Source organism: Patiria miniata, unplaced genomic scaffold (assembly GCF_015706575.1).
Source record: "Patiria miniata isolate m_02_andy unplaced genomic scaffold, ASM1570657v1 HiC_scaffold_3, whole genome shotgun sequence".
Taxonomy (NCBI): domain Eukaryota; kingdom Metazoa; phylum Echinodermata; class Asteroidea; order Valvatida; family Asterinidae; genus Patiria; species Patiria miniata.
The window spans coordinates 17,547,404-17,571,820 of NW_024037069.1; the positions used below are offsets into that span (position 1 = coordinate 17,547,404).

General features: G+C 43.8%; 6 protein-coding genes across 6 annotated transcripts; all 6 read left to right on the plus strand.

Moving 5' to 3' along the window:
• The first annotated feature begins 2,395 nt into the window (after window positions 1–2,395).
• Window positions 2,396–4,040, plus strand: LOC119736523 (G-protein coupled receptor moody-like). The gene has a single exon (XM_038210536.1). The coding sequence runs from the start codon at window positions 2,396–2,398 to the stop codon at window positions 3,503–3,505; it is 1,110 nt and encodes a 369-aa protein (XP_038066464.1). The 3' UTR covers window positions 3,506–4,040.
• A 295-nt stretch (window positions 4,041–4,335) lies between these two features.
• On the plus strand, window positions 4,336–6,302 carry LOC119738796 (melatonin receptor type 1B-A-like). Its single transcript, XM_038213756.1, has one exon. The coding sequence runs from the start codon at window positions 4,779–4,781 to the stop codon at window positions 5,895–5,897; it is 1,119 nt and encodes a 372-aa protein (XP_038069684.1). The 5' UTR covers window positions 4,336–4,778; the 3' UTR covers window positions 5,898–6,302.
• A 441-nt stretch (window positions 6,303–6,743) lies between these two features.
• LOC119736913 (melatonin receptor type 1B-A-like) lies at window positions 6,744–8,160 on the plus strand. The gene has a single exon (XM_038210940.1). It carries the CDS (start codon window positions 7,042–7,044, stop codon window positions 8,158–8,160), a length of 1,119 nt encoding a protein of 372 aa, XP_038066868.1. The 5' UTR covers window positions 6,744–7,041.
• Window positions 8,161–9,141: 981 nt separating this feature from the next.
• On the plus strand, window positions 9,142–10,260 carry LOC119737393 (protein trapped in endoderm-1-like). The gene has a single exon (XM_038211719.1). The coding sequence runs from the start codon at window positions 9,142–9,144 to the stop codon at window positions 10,258–10,260; it is 1,119 nt and encodes a 372-aa protein (XP_038067647.1).
• A 1,873-nt stretch (window positions 10,261–12,133) lies between these two features.
• LOC119736524 (protein trapped in endoderm-1-like) lies at window positions 12,134–13,261 on the plus strand. The gene has a single exon (XM_038210537.1). The coding sequence runs from the start codon at window positions 12,134–12,136 to the stop codon at window positions 13,241–13,243; it is 1,110 nt and encodes a 369-aa protein (XP_038066465.1). The 3' UTR covers window positions 13,244–13,261.
• Window positions 13,262–15,198: 1,937 nt separating this feature from the next.
• On the plus strand, window positions 15,199–16,326 carry LOC119736525 (G-protein coupled receptor moody-like). The gene has a single exon (XM_038210538.1). The coding sequence runs from the start codon at window positions 15,199–15,201 to the stop codon at window positions 16,306–16,308; it is 1,110 nt and encodes a 369-aa protein (XP_038066466.1). The 3' UTR covers window positions 16,309–16,326.
• Window positions 16,327–24,417: the final 8,091 nt, after the last annotated feature.

The window sequence follows — 24,417 nt, forward strand, 5'->3', positions numbered from 1 at the left end:
GCCGACCACTACACAAGCAAGAAAATAAATGGGTAGGTATGGCTACAGTCAGACGTAGAATCTGCTATAGATGATATAGAAAACCAATATTTACAGATCGGAATGATAACCGCGGCCACTATAAGAATCTCTTCATGGTCCTCTGCATCTTCTTCTTGTTGATGTCTGCTGGACTAACCTCCCTGAACTCCTATGTCGTAAATAAAACTCGCACAGGGCGTCAATCGCTCCTCAAAAGTGTGAGTGTGTGTGTGGGGGGGGGGGGACCATACTTCATCAGAAACCATGCGAGCACGTAGCGCGAAGCCGTAACGGCGTGGGGTTCGGGGCCGCCAAAAGCAAAAGATCATCATTTAAATATCATTTTCGAAATTGGAGTCATTGAATCAGCTTTTCGTAGCTATAGAATCAAAATAATGTAGGCTACAATTTATTCGGGGACGAAAAAAGTGGGGGACACGAACGATATGACATCCCCCCACTTTTCAAAGTGGCGGGGGGGGGAGACAGAAATCATGCGAGCACGTAGCGCGAAGCCGTAACGGCGTGGGGTTCGGGGCCCGCAAAAGCAAAAGATCATCATTTAAACATCATTTTCGAAATTGGAGTCATTGGATCAGCTTTTCGTAGCTACAGAATCAAAATAATGTAGGCTACAATATTTATTCGGGGACGAAAAAAGTGGGGGGGGGGGGGATATGATATCGCCCCCCCCCCTCACTTTTTAAAGTGGCGGGGGGGGGGGGGGCTTGTCCCCCGTCCCCACCGATTGATGCCCATGTACTCGCAGATACCTTAACCAACCGATATTGGCTGAAAATCGTGTTGTCTTGGAGAAAACAAAAGGGAAAACGAGGTGTCACATTACAATGTTTCAATGGACACAACTATGGGTAAATATTTGTCCTGGAGCTCATTCGCAATAAAGAGTCTTTCTTATCTTACACATAGTCACGTCCTCGAGTAAACCACCCGAGTCTTATGATGCGGTGCAGACATCACATCACCGGCGTCATTTGATGAGTCGAGAGCACGGTAGCGGATGAACGCCCGACCTTCAGGCACGGGTCCCAGGGCCTTTTGGGGGCCCTGGGTAAACTTTGACCCAACACTATTCTGGGTTAAATGACACTTTCCTGGTCACTTCCCTGTGCATTTTGCCTCGTAAATGTGTCGTTCTGACGCACCAAAAATGCCATGTTGACCAGAAAAAGTGTCATTATGGCACAGTCAATTGTCATTTTGACAAGAAAAAAGTGTCATTTTGGCATAAAAAAAATCATTTTGTCTTCTTTGGACCCAAAAGGGTGAAAGTTCAAATATAACCCGAATTCCGGGTCGAATGTTGTCAGGATTTTAAGAGTGTAGTTGCTAATAATCATTGAACGTTCATATTTGAATTCGGCCAAAACATGAAGTTCGACTGATTTACCAGTTCATGTAACTGACATGTAAAGCAAGTGTATTCGTCTTACGATTGTTCAACCTAGTAGGACAACGTTGAGCCACCTTTACCATGTGTGATGCGATCAAGCTAAATGAGTCGTCTGTTGACGCTGGTCAATTTTTTTACAGATTTGAAAAGAGCACAATCTCAGCATTACTGCTGTGAAAACCGCATGCTGGTACATGTACCATCTTTAATTCAAAAATGATGGAAGTCGGCACACCAAGAGATGTGATGAAGTGATGTGACGAAGTGGCCTATTTTGTCCTGAATCTCCAAATGAAAGTTCCAGACAAACGACTCATTTAGCTTGATCGCATCACATTTTGTGCATACCCAATTCCGCAAACAGACCGCATTTTTCACTTTTCGATTAAATATCGTGGTACTATTAATTTAGTGCAGTGTTCAATTGCGTTCAACTAGTTGAATATAATTTTCACGTTGAGTAGAGGTACTTTTACGTTTATAAACACAGCTGACGACTAATTAAAGCAGTAAATGATAACCACATGGTTACTTTTTAACCACGCACTCTCAAGAGTATCACGGAAACAAAATTAGAGGTCTCGGCTTTTTGTGAAACTTTTGTACGAAGGCTCGTGTCATAAATCAACAGTGCGTGCCTTTAAGTGCCACTTAAGTTGATCTACATCAACATGCCATCCGGAAAATACATCATCGGAGAAATTACATTATTTGTCCCTTCATTACTCTTGCACAAGCAGCATTTCAATTTTCTGAGAAGGTTATAGCTGCCTCCGCGCGGGATTGGCTGCACAGGTGTGATAAAGGACCCTGCGCTGACACTTTTGCTCATTTGTAAATGTTGCAGATACTGGCAATGCTATGAACTGAAATGCGGTGAAGCTGTTAGCTTTGTATCAGAGGTGATTCTAGTTATAACAAATGCTTATATGTTTTCCCTACATAAAGCCTTGCACGAGTATGATTAACACATCGTCCATCATGAACGTCACAACCATGGCACCGGCTACCCTTAGCCCATCTCTCTACCCGTACAATGCCCGCATCGGCGTGGCCTGTGTGTGGATCTTAGCCGCGGTCCTTGGACTCGTTGGGAACAGCCTTGTGATCTGGTCGGTCGTCTTGTCCAAGAAACTCCGCACGGTGTCCAACGCCTTCGTGGTCAACCTCAGCCTGGCCGATTTCTGGACGAGTCTGTCTTACCCGTGGCAGGCCATCGCCATACTGAGCAACGGCTCCTGGCCGTTAGCTACAGAGGTCCCATGCTACATCGCCGCTGTGCAGTTATACACCGGTCTTGGTGCAAGTCTGTACTCATTGGCGGCAATAGCCTTCAATCGCTTAATGCTGGTCACCCAGCAAACTGCGACATACAGTCGCTGGTACACCCTTGGAAAAGTCGCAGCCATGATCGCTACGACTTGGGTCATCCCGTCGATCGTGTTCTTCTTGCCCCCAATTCTTGGCATTGGCGACATTGGTTACGATCCTCAGGACAATACATGTTTTGACAAGGATGGTCATCCCCGCGGCCCAGACTACAACCTTGCCCAGTCTCTTGGGCTGTTCCCGGTTCCAATGCTCATCATCATCAGTTCCTACACGGCACTCTACATCTATCTCAAACGTCATTTCAGGAAGCAGAAGAGGAGACGCACTCAGCACGATAGCTCAGCCCAGGATGACCATGAAGTTGGCCTCGGGCAGTCAACCGTCAGTTTCAGCGTATCGACCGAGTCCCAAGGGAACCTAACCAAAGACGTAGCTCAACACAACCGTCGAAGGATCAGCCGTCAGCAGCTTGCAATCACCAAGAATCTCTTCATGGTCTTCTGCGTTTTCTTCTTGTTGATGTCTCCTTATTTCATCTCTCTGGTTATTCCAAGCAGTCGAATGTTTGCTCTCTACGGACTAACCATCAGCATCCTGAATAGCTGCGTCAACCCCATCATCTACACGGTTCATCATCTTCATTTCAAGGGAGTCCTTCGAAAGATCCTCCGTTGTCAATACTCCCAGATACCTGAACCATCCGACTGGCTGAAATCCGTGTTGTCTAGGAGGAAGTAAAACTGACACAAGCGTCGATAAATATCTTCTCGAACCATTCGCATTTGCCAATCCGGTTTTTATTTCAAAGTCACGTAGGCCTAATCTACAGCAATATGTGTTAATGCGGTGCTGACATCACAGCACGTCCTTGATGAGTGCTTAGTTGCGTATTCACGTAGGGGCTTTCTGACCCGTGTCCCAGAGCCACCAACGTTTCGAGGCGCCTTCCACAGATGTTTAAGGAGCTTTAATATGAGAACATAATTATTAGTTAAAAAGGTAACATTGAGGACTTACAGTTCAGACAGATATACCAGTTCATGTAGTAGACTACCCGGCATTTTAAAGCAATCTACCCGTTCTTGGCCCTTCGATGGTTCACGTCTAGCGCCACGTTGGGCGACCTACCCGATTTTGCGCATGCCCAATTTCCGGAAATCGCCCTTTTCATTTATCGATTAAATTTCACCACCATGCAATTATCATGTTCCTTTACTAAACAGTACCAATATTCAACTAGTTGGAAATTTGTAACTTTTATGTTGAATACAGTTGACTACTACAGAGTTGTCGATAATAACCACCGTGACATGACTAAAGGGGGGGGGGGGACGGGAGCACGTGCCCCGCAGTGGAAGTCCGTGCCCCACCGGGTGCGCCCCAATTTATAGTCTTGAACGTGCCTTCAGTGCAGTTGCGCCCGTGAAAAAAATGAATGCACCCCTAGGTGCCCCCTCAGACGTTTAACTCTAGTCACGCCACTGAATAACCACATGTAGCTACTCTTTAACCACACATTTTAAAAGTGAAGTTGAAACACAACAAGAGCTGATTGCGTTTTGTGCAACTTTTGTACGAAGACATGTCTCACAAAATATCAGTGCGCCAGGAGGTACCGCCAACGTGCTGTACACAAAAACATCCACATTAAATTTCATCGAGAAAATGCATCTCCAGGGAAATATGTTTTTGTCCTTTCATTTTCCCAACACAAGCATCATTACGATTTTGTTATCACAATGTTAAACGTTGACTCCTCTCTGGATTGGTTACACAGGTGTGATGAAAGACGCTGCGCTGATATTGTGCTCATTCAACAATGCAGATATTGGCAATGCCATACGACCGACAAACAGTGCGGCTGTTAGCTATGTATCTAAGCGCATGACAGTATGGCCTATAACAAACGCTTTACACTTTCTCGGCATATAGGCCTACATAAATGAAAATGCAACTACTTCTGAACTAAATCCTTCGTTTTGTTTTCCGATCTGACCGGACAAATTCAAACATGGCTTTGATGAGTATGAACAACACATCGTCGATCATGAACCACACCACCATGCAACCAGCGACCCTTAATCCATCTCTTTACCCGTACAATGCCCGAATCGGTGTGGCCTGTGTGTGGATCGTAGCTGCGGTCCTTGGACTCGTTGGGAACAGCCTCGTGATCTGGTCGGTCGTCCTGTCCAAGAAACTCCGCACGGTGACCAACGCATTCGTGGTCAACCTCAGCCTGGCCGATTTCTGGACGAGTCTGTGTTACCCGTGGCAGGCCGTCGCCATACTGAGCCACGGGTCCTGGCCGTTAGCTACAGAGGTCCCATGCTACATCGCCGCAGTGCAGTTATACACTGGTATCGGTGCAAGCCTTTACTCGTTGGCGGCGATAGCCTTCAATCGCTACATGCTGGTCACCAAGAAACCTGCAACATACAGTCGTTGGTACTCCCCGGGAAAAGTCTCCTCCATGCTCGCTGCGACTTGGGTCATCCCGTCGATCGTGTTCTTCTTGCCGCCAGTTCTTGACATTGGCGACTTTGGTTACGATCTTCAGGACAACACGTGTTCAGACATAGATGTTCATCCCCGCGGCCCAGACTACAACCTTGCTCAGTGTCTTGGAATTTTCCCGGTTCCCATGCTCATCATCATCAGTTCCTACACGGCACTCTACATCCATCTCAAACGTCACTTCAGGAAGCAGAAGAGGAGACGCACTCAGCAAGATAGCGAAGCCCCGCATGACAAGGCAGTAGGGATGTCAACCGTCAGTTTGACCGTATCGACCAAATCCTCAAGGATGTCCACCGACGATATAGCCAAAAGCCAACGGAGAGCAATCAGCCGTCAGCAACTTGCTATCACCAAGAATCTTTTCATGGTCTTCTGTGTCTTCTTCGTACTTGTTTCTCCTTATTTCATCTCTCTGGTCGTACCAAGCAGTCGACCGTTTGCTCTGTATGGACTATCCATCACTATCCTGAATAGCTGCGTCAACCCCATCATCTACACAGTTAACCATCTTCATTTCAAGGGGGTACTTCGGAAGATCCTTCGTTGTCAATACTCCCAGATACCTGAACCATCCGACTGGTTGAAATCCGTGTTGTCTAGGAAAAAGTAAAAACAAATTAAAAGTGACACAAGCATATATTGAACCACTCGCAATCGCCAGTCCATTTTTCTGTTTCACAGTCACATAATCGGGTATTATTGTTCTCAATCCACAGGAGTATGTGTTAATGCGGCGCTGAAAACACAGCACGTCCTTGACGCGTGCGTATTAACGGATTAAGACAATGGCTTTCGGGCCCAGGGCCCACAGCTTCCAACATTGTGGGGCGTACCACACATTTTTTAATAGGCAATAATCTGAGAACGAAATCATTGGGCTAAAGTTCATCTTCATTAAATTATGCTTCAGGCTGATATACCAGTTTTTGATATACCAGCGTTATCGGGTTAACTGGCAATTTAAAGCAATTCTGTTCGTTAAAGCATCGTTTTTCTTCCCATTATGGCCACGTTACTAACGTGACGTAAGGGAACCTATCCAATTCTGTGCATGCGAAGTTTCTGAAACAGAACATCTCTTTTTTTCTTCTGCACATTTTGATTAAATTTCGTGCCACTATCAATCAATATTAGCCTCCATAAACGGAAAGTACCAGTTGAAAATTTGTAACTTTTGTATGAAATACAGTTGACGACTTCGAAGTGTTAAATAATAACCGCAATGTAGTTACTCTTTAACCATGCACTTTAAGAGTGTAATGGAAACACAAACAGAGCTGACTGCGTTTTGTGCAGCTTTTGTATGAAGCTGCGTCTCTCAAATTATCAATGTGCCATGAGGTACCGCCAACGTGCTGTACATATAAATATCCACATCAAAATTTCATCGGGAAAATGCATCTCCACGGAAATATGTTGTTGTCCTTTCATTTTCTCAACACAAGCATCATTTCAATTTTGTTATCACAATGTTAAACGTTGCCTTCTCTCTCTGGACTAGTTACACAGGTGTGTGAAAGAAGCTGCGCTGATATTTTGTTCATCATTTTATTCGATGATGCAGATTTGGCAATACTATACGAACTGACAAGCAGTGCAGCTGTTAGCTTTGTATCAAAGCGCATTACAGTGAGGCCTATAACAAACGCTTTACACTTATTTGGAATATACCGGTAGGCCTACAAGAATTAAAATGCAACTACTTCTGACTTAATCTATTGCTAGTTTTCCGATCAGACCGGTCACATTTAAACATGGCTTTGATGAGTATGAATAACACATCCTCAATCATGAACGTCACCACGATGGAACCGGCTACTCCTAGCCCATCTCTGTACCACTACAATGCCCGCATCGGGTTGGCCTGTGTATGGATCTTAGCCGCTGTCCTTGGACTCGTTGGGAACAGCCTTGTGATCTGGTCGGTCGTCCTGTCCAAGAAACTCCGCACGGTGACCAACGCCTTCGTGATCAACCTCAGCCTGGCTGATTTCTGGACGAGTCTGTCTTACCCGTGGCAGGCCGTCGCCATACTGAGCCACGGGTCCTGGCCGTTAGCTACAGAGATCCCATGCTACATTGCCGTTGTGCAGTTATACACTGGTCTTGGCGCAAGCCTTTATTCATTGGCGGCGATAGCCTTCAATCGCTTCATGCTGGTCACCAAGAAACCTGCAACATACAGTCGTTGGTACTCTCCGGGAAAAGTCTCCGCCATGATCGCTGCGACTTGGGTCATCCCGTCGATCGTGTTGTTCGTGCCGCCATTCCTTGACATTGGTAACTTAGGTTACGATCATGAGAGCAACACGTGTACAGATATAGATGATCATCCCCGCGGCCCAGAGTACAACCTTGTTCAGTGTCTTGGTCTGTTCCCGGTCCCCATGCTCATCATCATCAGTTCCTACACGGCACTCTACATCCATCTCAAACGTCACTTCAGGAAGCAGAAGAGGAGACGCACTCAGCACGATAGCCCAGCCCCGCATGACAAGGCAGTAGGGATGTCAACCGTCAGTTTGACCGTATCGACCAAATCCTCAGGGATGTCCACCGACGATGTAGCCAAAAGCCAACGGAGAGCAATCAGCCGTCAGCAACTTGCTATCACCAAGAATCTCTTCATGGTATTCTGCGTCTTCTTCTTGTTGATTTCTCCTTATTTCATCTCTCTGGTAGTACCAAGCAGTCGAACGTTTGCTCTCTACGGACTAACCATCACTACTCTGAACAGCTGTGTCAACCCCATCATCTACACGGTTAACCATGTTCATTTCAAGGGAGTCCTTCGGAAGATCCTCCGTTGTCAATACTCCCAGATACCTGAACCATCCGACTGGCTGAAATCCGTGTTGTCTAGGATGAAGTAAGAAAAAGTGACACAAGCGTCGATAAATATCTCCTTGAACCATTCGCAGTTGTCGGTACTTTTTTTTCTCTATTTCATAGTCACTTAATCGGGTATTATTGTTATTAATTAACAGGAGTATGTGTTAATGCCGCGTTAACATTACAGCATGTCCTTGACGTGTGCATATTAACGGATTAACGCAAGGGCTTTCGGGCCCAGGTTCAGAGCCTCCCACATTTTTTTTTGGGGGGGGGTACCACACATTTTTATAGGCAATAATCCGAGAACGAAATTAGTGGGCCAAAAGTAACGTTCGTCTTTATTTAATTATAGTTTGAGCTGATATACCAGTTTTTGATATACCAGTTTCCGCGGATTAACTGGCATTTGAAAGCAAGTCTATTCGTTTGCGCATCGTTTTTCTTTATCTATATATGGCCACGTTTAACGTGACGTAAGGGAACCTATCCTACTTTGTGCATGCCAAAATTCAGGAAAACAGCCTCCATATTGGAAAAGTACTATTATTCAACTGGTTGAAACTTGTAATTTTTATATTGAATACAGTTGACGACTACGAAGTGTAAAATAATAACCACAGTGTAGTTACTGTTTAACAATGCACTTTAAGAGTAAAATGGAAACACAATTAGAGCTGCCTGCGTTTTGTGCAGCTTTTGTACGGAGACACGTCTCACAAATTATCAGTGCGCCATGAGGTACCACCTAAGTGCTATACATATAGACATTCAAAATTTCATCTGCAAAATGCATCTCCAGGGAAGTATCTTTTTTCCTCTTTTCACTTACAATTTTGGTTAATGAAGCAGATTTTTGGCAATACTACACGAAGACCCATGCAGTCAAGCCGTTAGCTCTGTATCAATGTGCATTACAGTTATATCAGACGCTTTGCAATTTTCCTACATGAACAAAAGATGCAACTGGTTCTTAACTGAATTTCATGCTAGTTTGCAGATCAGACCGGACAAATTCAAACATGGCTTTGATGAGTATGAATAACACATCTTCGATCATGAACCTCACCACCATGGAACCGGCTACCCTTAATCCATCTCTTTACCCGTACAATGCCCGAATCGGTGTGGCCTGTGTGTGGATCGTAGCTGCGGTCCTTGGACTCGTTGGGAACAGCCTCGTGATCTGGTCGGTCGTCCTGTCCAAGAAACTCCGCACGGTGACCAACGCCTTCGTGGTCAACCTCAGCCTGGCTGATTTCTGGACGAGTCTGTCTTACCCGTGGCAGGCCGTCGCCATACTGAGCCACGGGTCCTGGCCGTTAGCTACAGAGATCCCATGCTACATCACCGCTGTGCAGTTTTACACTGGTCTTGGTGCAAGCCATTACTCGTTGGCGGCGATAGCATTCAATCGCTTCATGTTGGTCACTAAGAAACCTGCAATATACAGTCGTTGGTACTCCCCGAGAAAAGTCTCCGCCATGATCGCTGCGACTTGGGTCATCCCGTCGATCGTGTTCTTTTTGCCGCCAATTCTTGGCATTGGCGACTTTGGTTACGATCCTCAGGACAACACGTGTTCAGACAAGGATGGTCATCCCCGCGGCCAAGAGTACAACCTTGCTCAATCTCTTGGTCTGTTCCCGGTTCCTATGCTAATCATTATCAGTTCCTACACAGCACTCTACATTCATCTCAAACGTCACTTCAGGAAGCAGAAGAGGGGACGCACTGAACAAAAAAGCCCAGCCCAGGACGACAAAACAGTTGGGAAGTCTACCGTCTATTTCAGTGTATCGACCGAGTCCTTATCCACGCCCACAAACGGCGTAGCCAAATGCAACCGGCGAGCGATCAGCCGTCGACAGCTTGCAATCACCAAGAATCTCTTTATGGTCTTCTGCATCTTCTTCCTGTTGTTGTCCCCTTATTACATATCTCTGGCCGTGCGAAGCAGTAGTAAGTTTGCTCTGTACGGGGCAACCATCACTATCCTGAATAGCTGGGTAAACCCCATCATCTACGCGGCAAAGCATCCTCAATTCAAGTTGGTGCTTCGAAAGATCCTTTGCTGTCGCTACTCGCAGATACCTGAACCATCTGACTGGCTGAAATCTGTCTTGTCTCGGAGGAAGTAAAAGCGTTTTGTCTTGTCCGAGAGGAAATAAGTGCGGGAACGAAAAGTATATATGTACATTCATTGTGACTCCTGCTGGCTTCACCGGTACAAGTTAGACAAACTTGAATAAAAACTAAGTCAATAACAGGTCGGTTTGTAACGGAGCAAGACTGTGTCTTGTTGAATACATTAATAATTTAAAACGGGCTCTGTCAATCAATGATGTATATTGCAAACACGGTATACTAAGTGTTACGGATGTCTAGAAGGGCCATAACCAATTAAAATAAATGCAATTTGGTATCTTGCCACGGCAAATTGTTATCTTACCATCTGGCCGCGGCAATACATACATATTTGATTTTTTTAAATTACCAGCGGCCCTTCTACCTAAGCTAACAATCGTAAGCTTATTGGGACTTGACACGAACCAACCACCTCCCATGTACCAGTGCAGACGTCTTACCCTATCGACCAACGTGCTTGCCGGGGTCAGCTGGGTGGTTCGGATTTGCATCGACGAGTACCGTAACCAAACTTTTCGATAGAATTGAATCTCTGTCGATTGTAAAAGATGCATGTCTCAGTCATGTATGTATCAAGTATATTACATGTGAGTAAGCTGTAAACTGTATGTTCATTGTTCACCTTTATAAATATCGGGGTATACGCTATTTCCGAAAGTATTGGAGAAGTGCGAACCACCTGGATGGTCTTAACTTTGATACACTCTTGGAAATAAATTTTCTTAAAAAACCCAAAAGGGGGAAATTATATCAGATGTTTAGCTTGGGTGCAGACCTAAAGGCTATTTTGCTCTTTGTCAATGTTCAAACAGGGGTATCTTTATGTTTAGTCTTAAACTAATCACTTAAATTGGCCAATATCATGATTTGTAAATAACTTGGCCAATGTGATTTGTAAATAATTTGATCAAACGGATAATTTGTCATTAAGTTGGCCTATTGGATGATTTGTAAAATAACCACATTATGTTCTCAACTCTCTCTCTCTCTCAAAAAAGGGGTTACTTGCACGTAAGGTTGGAGTTGTATAAATGCTCACGGATGTCTTTTGTCTTGCATGTTGCCATCTAGAGTTAAACAGTAATAATTATGGACAAGCGTGAAAACATTAAATCTTTCCCAAGATCCAACGCCTGAATCAGCGCATAGTGTATCGTATGAATCTAGCCCAGCGCCAGGGCTACATAAGTTGTCAAGTTCAACCTATAACCATCAACGAGTCCAGTACAACTCAAACGCCTCCCACATTTTTTTTTTGGGGGGGGGGGGAGGGGGGGGGCTTCAGCTACTTCTAAGTAGCTACAATCTTAGAAGGTACATTAATGGGGGGGGGGGTGGAGCAAAATTTCGGGTATCTTCAATGAATTGCAGTACAGATTGATATTACCAATCCATGGCGCTCAATTTTTAATTTCGCAAAGTGGTAAAAGAATAATAACCACAATGTGGTTACTCTTTAACCACGCACTTTAAGAGTATAATGGAAACACAATTAGAGTTGACTCCATTTTATGTTCCTTTTGTACAAAGACATGTCTAACAAATTATCAGTGTGCCATGAGGTACCGCTTTGTGTCCTTTCATTTTCTCTTCACAAGCATCCTTTTAATTTGATGAAGAGTTAAATGTTGACTCCGTTTGAAAGTGTTTGCACAGTTGTGATAAAAGACCCTGCGCCGACATTTAGTGTGGCAGATTCGAAGTGACAAGCGATGAAGCTGTTAGCTTTTTACGAAGGCGTTGTATCAAAAGAGTTATAATAAACGCTTTTAAAACACTTTCCCCTGCTTATCGGCCCACATGAACTAAATTCAACTTGCTCTGTATTAGATTCCAGCTAGTTTTATTGATCAGGCCGGAAAAAATATGAATAACACATCGTCGATCATGAACGTCACCACCGTGGACCCGGCTACCCTCAGTCCATCTCTGCATCCGTACAATGCCCGCATCGGCGTGGCCTGCGTATGGGTCTTAGCCGCGGTCCTTGGACTCGTTGGGAACAGCCTCGTGATCTGGTCGGTGTTCCTGTCCAAGAAACTCCGCACGGTGACCAACGCCTTCGTGGTCAACCTCAGCCTGGCCGATTTCTGGACGAGTCTGTCTTGCCCGTGGCAGGCCGTCGCCATACTGAGCCACGGCTCCTGGCCGTTAGCTACAGAGATCCCATGCTACATCGCGGCTGTGCAGTTTTACACCGGCCTTGGTGCAAGCCTTTACTCATCGGCGGCGATAGCCTTCAATCGCTTCATGCTGGTCACCCAGAGACCTGCGACATACAGTCGTTGGTACTCCCCGGGAAAAGTCTCCGCCATGATCGCTGCGACTTGGGTCATCCCGTCGATCGTGTTCGTCTTACCGCCAATTCTTGGCATTGGCGACTTTGGTTACGATCCTCAGGACAACACGTGTTCAGACAAGGATGGTCATCCCCGCGGCGCAGAGTACAACCTAGCTCAATCTCTTGGTCTGTTCCCGGTCCCCCTCCTTATTATAATCAGTGCCTACACGGCACTCTACATCCATCTCAAACGTCACTTCAGGAAGCAGAAGAAGAGACGCACTCAGCAAGATAGCGAAGCACAGAATAACAAATCAGTTGGGAAGTCTACCGTCAGTTTAAGCGTATCGACCGAGTCCACAGGGCAAGGGATGTCCATCAACGACGTAGCCAAATGCAACCGGCGAGAAATCAGCCGTCAGCAGCTTGCTATCACCAAGAATCTCTTCATGGTATTCTGCGTCTTATTCTTCTTGGTGATGTCTCCTTATTTCATTTCTCTGGCCGTACAAAGTAGTCGTGAGTTTGCTCTCTACTTAGGAACCATCACTATCCTTAATAGCTGTGTAAACCCCATCATCTACACGGCAAAGCATCCTCAATTCAAGTTGGTGCTTCGACAGATCCTCCGTTGTCGCTACTCTCAGATACCTGAACCATCTGACTGGCTGAAATCTGTCTTGTCTCGAAAGTAAAATCGGTTCTTGTCTTGTCTTAAAAGAAATGAGAACAGGGACGAAACGTTGGAATAGGCCTATATGAGCTGACCCCTTCTATTTTGACTCTTGCTAGCTTCACCGGTACAACTTAGACAAATTCGAATAACACTATAATATTACGTGTCGGTTTTGTAATGGAGAAAAACTGTGTCTTGTTGAATACATGAATATTGTTATACATTTATTGTTTTTTTGTTTGCCTTTCATTGACGTATTTTACAATCGTGGTATACTCAGTGTTACGGATGCCTGGAAGGGCCTCCTCCAATTAAAATATGATACCAGATGTTAATTTTGGGTTCAAAACTTCAGCCTTTTGTGCTTTTATGGCAATGTTCAAAGAACACTGTTATGACGGGTATCACTGTGTTAGTATAAACTAATCATTTTTACTTGCCAATAATGATTTGCAAATAAATTGGCCTAAAGGATGATTTGTATATAACTTGGCCTATATGATGATTTGTAAATAACTTGGCCAATAGGACGATTTACAAATATCTTGGCCAATAGGATGATTTGTAAATAACTTGGCCAAAAGGATGATTTTTAAACAACTTGGCCAATGATGTATATTACAAACACGGTATACTCGATTGTAAAAGATGCATGTCTCAGTCATGTATGTATCAAGTATATTACATGTGAGTAAGCTGTAAACTGTATGTTCATTGTTCACCTTTATAAATATCGGGGTATACGCTATTTCCGAAAGTATTGGAGAAGTGCGAACCACCTGGATGGTCTTAACTTTGATACACTCTTGGAAATAAATTTTCTTAAAAAACCCAAAAGGAGGAAATTATATCAGATGTTTAGCTTGGGTGCAGACCTAAAGGCTATTTTGCTCTTTGTCAATGTTCAAACAGGGGTATCTTTATGTTTAGTCTTAAACTAATCACTTAAATTGGCCAATATCATGATTTGTAAATAACTTGGCCAATGTGAATTGTAAATAATTTGATCAAACGGATAATTTGTCATTAGGTTGGCCTATTGGATGATTTGCAAAATAACCACATTATGTTCTCAACTCTCTCTCTCTCTCAAAAAAGGGGTTACTTGCACGTAAGGTTGGAGTTGTATAAATGCTCACGGATGTCTTTTGTCTTGCATGTTGCCATCTAGAGTTAAACAGTAATAATTATGGACAAGCGTGAAAACATTAAATCTTTCCCAAGATCCAACGCCTGAATCAGCGCATAGTGTATCGTATGAATCTAGCCCAGCGCCAGGGCTACATAAGTTGTCAAGTTCAACCTATAACCATCAACGAGTCCAGTACAACTCAAACGCCTCCCACATTTTTTTTTTTTTTTTGGGGGGGGGGGGGGAGGGGGGGGGCTTCAGCTACTTCTAAGTAGCTACAATCTTAGAAGGTACATTAATGGGGGGGGGGTAGAGTTAAATTTCGGGTATCTTCAATGAATTGCAGTACAGATTGATATTACCAATCCATGGCGCTCAATTTTTAATTTCGCAAAGTGGTAAAAGAATAATAACCACAATGTGGTTACTCTTTAACCACGCACTTTAAGAGTATAATGGAAACACAATTAGAGTTGACTCCATTTTATGTTCCTTTTGTACAAAGACATGTCTAACAAATTATCAGTGTGCCATGAGGTACCGCTTTGTGTCCTTTCATTTTCTCTTCACAAGCATCCTTTTAATTTGATGAAGAGTTAAATGTTGACTCCGTTTGAAAGTGTTTGCACAGTTGTGATAAAAGACCCTGCGCCGACATTTAGTGTGGCAGATTCGAAGTGACAAGCGATGAAGCTGTTAGCTTTTTACGAAGGCGTTGTATCAAAAGAGTTATAATAAACGCTTTTAAAACACTTTCCCCTGCTTATCGGCCCACATGAACTAAATTCAACTTGCTCTGTACTAGATTCCAGCTAGTTTTATTGATCAGGCCGGAAAAAAATATGAATAACACATCGTCGATCATGAACGTCACCACCGTGGACCCGGCTACCCTCAGTCCATTTCTGCATCCGTACAATGCCCGCATCGGCGTGGCCTGCGTATGGGTCTTAGCCGCGGTCCTTGGACTCGTTGGGAACAGCCTCGTGATCTGGTCGGTGTTCCTGTCCAAGAAACTCCGCACGGTGACCAACGCCTTCGTGGTCAACCTCAGCCTGGCCGATTTCTGGACGAGTCTGTCTTGCCCGTGGCAGGCCGTCGCCATACTGAGCCACGGCTCCTGGCCGTTAGCTACAGAGATCCCATGCTACATCGCGGCTGTGCAGTTTTACACCGGCCTTGGTGCAAGCCTTTACTCATCGGCGGCGATAGCCTTCAATCGCTTCATGCTGGTCACCCAGAGACCTGCGACATACAGTCGTTGGTACTCCCCGGGAAAAGTCTCCGCCATGATCGCTGCGACTTGGGTCATCCCGTCGATCGTGTTCGTCTTACCGCCAATTCTTGGCATTGGCGACTTTGGTTACGATCCTCAGGACAACACGTGTTCAGACAAGGATGGTCATCCCCGCGGCGCAGAGTACAACCTAGCTCAATCTCTTGGTCTGTTCCCGGTCCCCCTCCTTATTATAATCAGTGCCTACACGGCACTCTACATCCATCTCAAACGTCACTTCAGGAAGCAGAAGAAGAGACGCACTCAGCAAGATAGCGAAGCACAGAATAACAAATCAGTTGGGAAGTCTACCGTCAGTTTAAGCGTATCGACCGAGTCCACAGGGCAAGGGATGTCCATCAACGACGTAGCCAAATGCAACCGGCGAGAAATCAGCCGTCAGCAGCTTGCTATCACCAAGAATCTCTTCATGGTATTCTGCGTCTTATTCTTCTTGGTGATGTCTCCTTATTTCATTTCTCTGGCCGTACAAAGTAGTCGTGAGTTTGCTCTCTACTTAGGAACCATCACTATCCTTAATAGCTGTGTAAACCCCATCATCTACACGGCAAAGCATCCTCAATTCAAGTTGGTGCTTCGACAGATCCTCCGTTGTCGCTACTCTCAGATACCTGAACCATCTGACTGGCTGAAATCTGTCTTGTCTCGAAAGTAAAATCGGTTCTTGTCTTGTCTTAAAAGAAATGAGAACAGGGACGAAACGTTGGAATAGGCCTATATGAGCTGACCCCTTCTATTTTGACTCTTGCTAGCTTCACCGGTACAACTTAGACAAATTCGAATAACACTATAATATTACGTGTCGGTTTTGTAATGGAGAAAAACTGTGTCTTGTTGAATACATGAATATTGTTATACATTTATTGTTTTTTTGTTTGCCTTTCATTGACGTATTTTACAATCGTGGTATACTCAGTGTTACGGATGCCTGGAAGGGCCTCCTCCAATTGAAATATGATACCAGATGTTAATTTTGGGTTCAAAACTTCAGCCTTTTGTGCTTTTATGGCAATGTTCAAAGAGCACTGTTATGACGGGTATCACTGTGTTAGTATAAACTAATCATTTTTACTTGCCAATAATGATTTGCAAATAAATTGGCCTAAAGGATGATTTGTATATAACTTGGCCTATATGATGATTTGTAAATAACTTGGCAAATAGGACGATTTACAAATATCTTGGCCAATAGGATGATTTGTAAATAACTTGGCCAAAAGGATGATTTTTAAACAACTTGGCCAATAGGACGATTTACAAATATCTTGGCCAATAGGATGATTTGTAAATAACTTGGCTTATATGATTCTTGGCAAATAGGTTGATTTAATGATAACTTGGCCAATATGATTCGTAGTAAAGTTGGCCAATAATTTTTGCATGTTGTTTATAATAACCAAATTATGTGTTCAACTCTGAAAAGAAAGAAAAAACTCATGGGAGTGGAAGTGGGAGTGGCAAAAATGTTTATTGGGGTCTCTTGTCTTGCATGTTGCCAACTAAGAATACACAGTTATTTCGACAACCGTTACGAATTTAATCTGTCCTTCCCAAGATCCAACGCCTGAATCAGCCCGTAGTTTATCGGCCGAAACCATGTCCAGCTGCTCGCTGCATCATGTGTCAAATGAAACTTAACCAGCAACGACTCCACAACTACAATGTTATTCCCCCCCCCAAAAAAAAAATAATAATAATAATAATACTAAATCAATAAAAAACAAAACGAATTAAAAATTGTGTATATATATATATTGTTGCAATGTACAAATATGTGTGATTTTCATCCCTTCGTGGGCTCGTGGCTGTATTAATGCTTGATAATGATGAAAATGTACGAGAATAGAATGCTTGTCAATGGTTTCTAATTTCACTAGCATTTTTTTTATCAAAAACACCCCCTCCCCGCTATATCTGTCAACAGGGGCGGCGGAACGCTTTTCGAACTGGGAGGCAACACCCAAAAGGGTCATACAGAATGAGTGGCACCTTCCGTCAGTGTGAAAGTGAGCTGAGAGCCCTTCGGCCTCTGCAATGGCGGATCCAGAACACAAGTTGTTCTTTTTTGGGGGAGGGGGTGTCAAAAAAAATGGTCATCAAAAAGTGGGCCCACAAATTCACGGCGTGGGGTTCGGGGCCCGCTTAAGGTCCCCGGGGGAAAATGTATTTTAGATGCTCTGAGGTGCGATCTGAGGCAATTTCTGACCACTTTAACCAATTTTGGCAAAAAGATGGTGGTGTACGCAGTGGCTGCCTTTTTGTGACGTCACAAAAAAAATTGGGTTCGTGTGTGTTTTTTTTTGGGGGGGGCATGGCCCCGTTGCCCCCCCCCCTTTTTGGATCCGCCATTGGGCCTTCGGCACCACCGCACACCCTCCGCCCCTGCCAGTAACCTCTCTAGGTCCGCCCATGAATTTGACTAGTTATGCAGAGAGACCATTGTTTTTCTTTCGCGAGAGGGGCACTGTTGCTTTTGATGGCCAACTCAGTGACCATTTTATTCGCATGAGGAGGAGCACTATTATTTTTAGAGACCAGTTTTCCATGAGAGGGGCACAATTTTGATGCTGCGAGCGGGCACTAATACGATTGTGCTTTCGAGAGGCAGTTTTCCATCTCGAGAAGTTATCGTGATGATGATGGCTAATTTTCAATCTCGAGAGGCGCACAATTATTATTATTATTGCGAGAGGGGTATTTGTGCTTGCAAGGGGTAGTTTTCCATTTCGAGAAGGTGCACAATCTTGTTAATCGAATAAAAGTCAGGTAACACTTAAATGACTAACTAGAAAATAGAATGTGCATGAGCTTTCGTAGCTACAACTACTTCATCAGTTGCATCTGATGGAGTAGTTGAAGCTACGAAAGCTCATGCACAATCTTTTCTCTAGTTAGTCATTTAAGTATTACCTGACTTTTATTCGATTTTCTGTGACTAACACGGCTACCCACTCTTGTTAATGCCAGAGCTAGAGGGGCACTTGTGCTTTTGAGGGGCAGTTAGTCCATAAGGCCTATACAAGAGAGGAGACAATTTTATTCGTAGTGCGATCTTATGCTTTCATACGTGTGCGTTTGAGGGGCTCTTTTGTTTTCATCTCGAGGGGGCACGTAGGTTCCACGAGAGGGGCACTTTTGTTGGCCTAGGAAAATCGGGGGGGGGGGGGAGTGCCCCCCCCCCCGGTTTCGCCGCCCTTGCTGTCAACAGGCCAAACGGAGGTGATTCTATAATGTCCATTGGAAATTTGCTGAAAGCACCTTTGTCAGTTTTAGGTACGAACAGAGAACAGAAAATTGGACGATAACTGAATTTATGAATACTTGAAAGTTACTTTTAATGGCAAATAAAATGTGCACCGAGTCACTTAAAAAAAAAATATTTCTCTCCATACGAAATTCTAGTTTATTTCCTCGTGCAGGAATTGAATTATTTCTCTGTACGGAATTCGGTTAACAATAGTAGCGTAACATTATGCAGCGTATGCCACACAACGTCCGCTGCATGCGTGGGAAGTAAACAACCGGATCTGTTCCCAATCTTTTCTCAGGAACAGTGAGACGTTAGGTTGGTTTTCTTTCAATGCAGACCTTTGATTTAGGAGGAGAAAACAATCTACACGTAACATTTTCGGCGATTTCAGGACGATGACAATGGGCCTTTTTAACGAGTTGGCAATTTTTGTCGAGTTCCCTGAATGTATTTCATTAATTGTTAACTGTTGATTGGGATGGCGCCAGACTATTTATGCAGGAACAATGCAGCCTTATTTACTGTCTTTTTTTTTTAATCTGGCTTTAAACACTAGGGAATGTTAAATTACAAATTTTAAATTATTCATTGAAGCAGACTGGAATTAATTAGAAATTAATTTGGTTTCATTCAGGGTTCGAAATTAGCGGTAGCCCGCTAGCCAAAACAGCGGCGGGCTAGTCAAACTATTCCTCAGGTAGCCCAGCTGACGAGTCCAAAATTATTGGGATACGGCAAAGATGAAAGGATAGGAAGAAATAAATCATGAAATTCAGAAATCACACCTATCAATTTGTGTATAATTTTTAAACTGGTTTAACTGGTTAAGTTATAAGATCTGTTTATTAAAAACACTGACAAATATGCCTCAGAATAGATGAGAAATCAGTTAGAAATGGGTAAAGGTGAATTTTACCTACGACCTATATTAGTACCTATATGTCTCCTTGTTCGATCACGTCTGTTTTCACATCGCGTACTTGTGTGAGAACGAAATGATAATGACTCGAGGATTTTAATACCTATCTACATCTGATGGATTCTAGATTTCGTTTGGATCACCTTTTTAATACAGTTCTTATCAACGGTCATTTTGGATTTGTTTGTAAATAAAAATAAATCCTTCAAGTTTGTTTTAAAAAAATTGTCAGCCACAAAATTATTCCATGAATATTCATGCTTAAACGAGTGATCGAGTTCCACTAGTCCACACGGAAGTTTTCGGAAGTGACAGATCCATTTAATGCACGATATTTCTCATTCTCATCATGCGATTTTTCAGTTTCCATAAAATTCCGCGGGTGATTTTTTTAAAGAAATCAACATACCAAACTAATTTTAAAAACTCTGACTTTTACACATTATTCTTTTCGAGGGGCCCTGAAGCGCCATCACCAGGCCCGGATTAAGTGTTTCGTAAGCCACAGGCATCGTGTTCCGAAGAATGGAGAAGGAAGGGGAAAGGAAGATGGAATAAAAGTGGAGAATGTAAATAATAACCACCGCTGCTCAAAACTCTGCATAGCTAAAATCCGGTTCTGAACCCCATGTCAAAAGATTGTACATTCTGTCATGTCGGCACAAGCTACCGCGCGAAGTCGCTTCATATACGGGGGTTGACAGCGGCAGCTGTGCATATAGAAAAAAATAAATATAAAAAAAATCCACTATTGGATTTAAAGAACCCCCCCCCCCTGCAGTCTGGGATCAGGGAACAGGCATGAACAAGGTATGCGCAAAGGTACTGAGCATGTACAGGCAGTTTTGCGACAATGAAATAAAAACATTATAGCTGGATTGAATTTTGTATTTTCGACCAATTTTAAAAATTAATTTCCAACGATTACCGTACAAGCTTTCAATATAACAAATTAATCATTCTTGCAATTGTCCTCCGAAGAAAGAAAATAAAACAAAAAGCTCTGGGGCGATGGCCAAGTCTTCAGGAGTCGGACTTATGACCCTAACTCAATGAGCCCCTTACCGACTTCCATGTAGAATTCTTCCGGGTCTCGGTACCCGGCCCACCACACCTCCTTCCCTGTCTATCCATGTAACTCGAAAGTCAGGCACCATAAAGGGAGGAAACGAGGTGGCACCCTAAGCCTTGCTGCCGAGTCAGCAAAAGAACCCCGTACCTATACGCAAATGCCAACCTGGACTTCGCAGACAGTCCCAACTTGTGAGTCAGCTTACCGACCGACCGAGCTAACTGCTGTTGGTAAATGACGACGGGAAATTAATACTCTTAAATGACAGAACCGCGGGCATCGAAAACCAAAAAATTACACCAAGCGGGTTCGAACCCCTAACCCTGGGTCCGCTGTCAGACAGCTTAACAACTAGGCTGTTTCAGTAGGTGCTTTTCTCTTTGCGTTTAAACATAATCCTTATTTCCGCAGTGGGAGAGTTACTTTGTGTTTCATAGCTGCACGAAAGATGCATCAGCATCGTGCTATACACACGAATGCTGTTACGTAACTCTTTTCTACAATCATTCTTATGTACCTAGCAGTTAACTATTCAGAGTCGCCACGAGCAACTAACCTTCGTCCTTATTCTGTCTCATCAATTATTGTTTCGCGTCGCGCGTCTTTCGGTCGGACATGTCCCCATGATTGAGAGAAATTTTGATTGAAAAAAGTTTTCCCTACCTCATTATATTTATATCAAACTACTGACCCGTTTACACATTTTTACGAGGGAATTGTGTTTGTCTGATTCTAATTCAGCTCCCTTAGCTAGCTTGGGAAACTTCATCTTTTCTTGTACTTAGGCTAAGTCTAGGGAATGATGCCATTATAATACAATGTCACATTAACGTCAGTCGGTGGCATGATTAGAATCGTGACCACGCGAGTGCAATGACGGCCAGTGGCGTAAATCTGTGCTGACGAGTGGGGGGGGGGGGGGGGGGATGGGGGATGACCAAAATCCAAAAATTCGGGCGATTCACAATGCAGTGCGCCACCAAGAGTTTGCCATGGAGAGTCAGTTTTTCAAATGACGGTCGACAAACATGGCCCATTTGAATGAGTGTCATTAAACAAGTTTAGCTAAGTGGTTATAAATTCGGGTATAGCGTTCTGCCGCCTTACTAAAAACACCATATTGATACTAAGAAAAGAAAAAGGGAATTTTTTTACTCGAATCATACGCTTACGAAACTACTCACCGGAAAAAGACTAACAATTTCAAATGTCCCGCGCTGCGAATTTGTCGACCATCTCCCACAATGCACTAGGAAAAATGAACTTTCCGTGGCAAACTCTTGGTGGCACATGAAACGCCCGAATCGCCTGGCCCTGGACATTCGAAAAAGGGGGGGGGGGGGGTGGCTGCACACCACATTATACTGGGACGTTCTTTATCAATTATGTATACTCCCGCTTACATTTGTAAAACCTTTTGTACTTTGTTTCTCCATTTTTCAGTGCTATTGAATACAAGTTGCTGGGACGTTCGGAAAATACCTGAAAATTTTTTTCTCATCACAAAAAGTGGGGGATAATTATATAGCCCAAGCCCGCGGTCAAAAAGTGTGTGTGTGGGGGGGGGGGGGGTACCCCGGGAATTACACACTTTTGCATTTCAAGTGAGGAGATCATTTTTAAACGCGATCGTAATGCTTTCATGTGCGTTTGAGGGGATTTTGGTTTGTGACCTGATGTGGCAAAATGAGGAATGTCCCCCAAAACCATGTTATGGGTAATCAACGCCTGAAGTTGGATACACTAGGAAAATCATGTAATAAGAACCGGAAAATGTCCCTGTCCAAAAAAAAACCCACATAATAAAAATATGTGGCTATAGATTGGGCCTATTGGGAGTGGGGGTACAAGGACGGATCCAGAACACACTTTTGTTGGGGGGGGGGGGTGGGGGGTGTACAAATCAATCCAGGCCAAACTGGTATAGGTCCTAGCTCTAACAGCCTGTTGGCACCAATTCTCGAGGGCGTCATTCGCTTCTCAAAGTGGGGGTGGTACATACATGTATATCTTGATCAGAACGAATTGTGCAAGAGCGAAGCCTAAACGGCGCGGGGTTCGGGGCCCGCTTATTAAAAGGGCCCCTAAAAAAACATTGGATTCTAGGCACCCTGTAGTGCGATCTGAGGCAATTTCTGACGACTGCCAAAGTTTTAGCACAAGATTATCATTTAAACATCTGTTTTCGAGTTTGGAGTCATTAAATCAGCTGTTCTGAGCTATAGAATCAAATGTAGGCTACATATTTTTATTCAGGAACGAAAAACGTTGGGATACGACATTAGTCCCCCATTTCCCACCGATCGACGCCCAGGGTTGGCACCGTGCTTTAGGACGACAGACTTTATACGTACATTTTTATACGTAGGGGGTCAATGCATACATGCTGTACAGTGTCAGTTGGTGGAATCGAAAATCCTGAGAGAGACCCTAAAACTTTTTTAAAAACTTTTCTCTGCGCGTGTGGGAGAATTGCCATCTAAACCATCGAGGACATCCTGGATCCAAGAGATTGGTTGCCAGTCAGGGATTGTCTTGCTGTTCAACTCCCGATAGTTCTAACACAGACTATCGGAGAAGAATATAGTGATGTAGACTTTGCAATTCATCCTTGGATTATGAGATCTTGGAGGTTCTCTTAACCTCCCTGTATAGAGGGCGGGGCACAAAAAGGTAGGTCTTCTGGACCGACTTGTTGTCTTTGAGTTTGATGTTCATTTTGAGGTTGGTAATGCATGCCATGTCATCGTCATCCTTCGCGAAGGCTCCAACCTCTTCCTTCAACACTTCTTCTGCTGATCGTCTCTCCTCTTCAGACAGATGACTTGATGACAGCCTGTGCGCGTGTGTGTTGGTGAGTAGCGTTAGAATGCAATCATTGATCTCCATAAGTAATGGGGATCAATGAACGCAACCCATTCGTCAACTAGGAGTAATTCACGGTGAACACGCGTTACAAACGACGCGATTGGAACGCAGCATAAGTGTAGCTTATAATAAGGGTAATCGCTAGGTGCTCGTCCGATCTCTAAACCGTGGCATTATCCAGCTGAGCCATCAGAGAGCTCGACAGAAAACCGAAATTCATGGCATTGCGTATACGTATAATAAGAGTATCGTAGAGGCGCTCAACAACCATCCACATAAAGTTATTTTGGAAAAAAAAATTCTTAGGCTGCCCCACCCCCCCCCCCTTGACACCAGATTCAGATTTTGAATTCAAAATGTTATTGCCTAAAGTAAATCTGCAGATAAAAATCAATTTGCAAGTGAACCTTTTCAATTAACACCAATGTTGGACCTAGCCTTAGCCAAAAGGAACTTACATTCTAAGTGCCCTGGCAAGTGGCTTTTTGGATGGTTAAAAATGGGGCTGAAAATGCAGTTTTGCTTGTCGCAAAAGCAAGCTGTTTGGTAGGGCCTAACAATAATATAAAGATGAATTTTCAAAATTGAATTCATTTTTTTCTCGTAAGGGTAAGGATGATGCTTTGTCTTGATATTGTTTTTCTGTGTGTGACAT

Coding starts and splice junctions, on each gene's coding strand:
- LOC119736525 (XM_038210538.1), top strand. CDS start 15,199: ATGAATAACACATCGTCGATCATGAACGTCACCACCGTGGACCCGGCT.
- LOC119736523 (XM_038210536.1), top strand. CDS start 2,396: ATGATTAACACATCGTCCATCATGAACGTCACAACCATGGCACCGGCT.
- LOC119738796 (XM_038213756.1), top strand. CDS start 4,779: ATGGCTTTGATGAGTATGAACAACACATCGTCGATCATGAACCACACC.
- LOC119737393 (XM_038211719.1), top strand. CDS start 9,142: ATGGCTTTGATGAGTATGAATAACACATCTTCGATCATGAACCTCACC.
- LOC119736913 (XM_038210940.1), top strand. CDS start 7,042: ATGGCTTTGATGAGTATGAATAACACATCCTCAATCATGAACGTCACC.
- LOC119736524 (XM_038210537.1), top strand. CDS start 12,134: ATGAATAACACATCGTCGATCATGAACGTCACCACCGTGGACCCGGCT.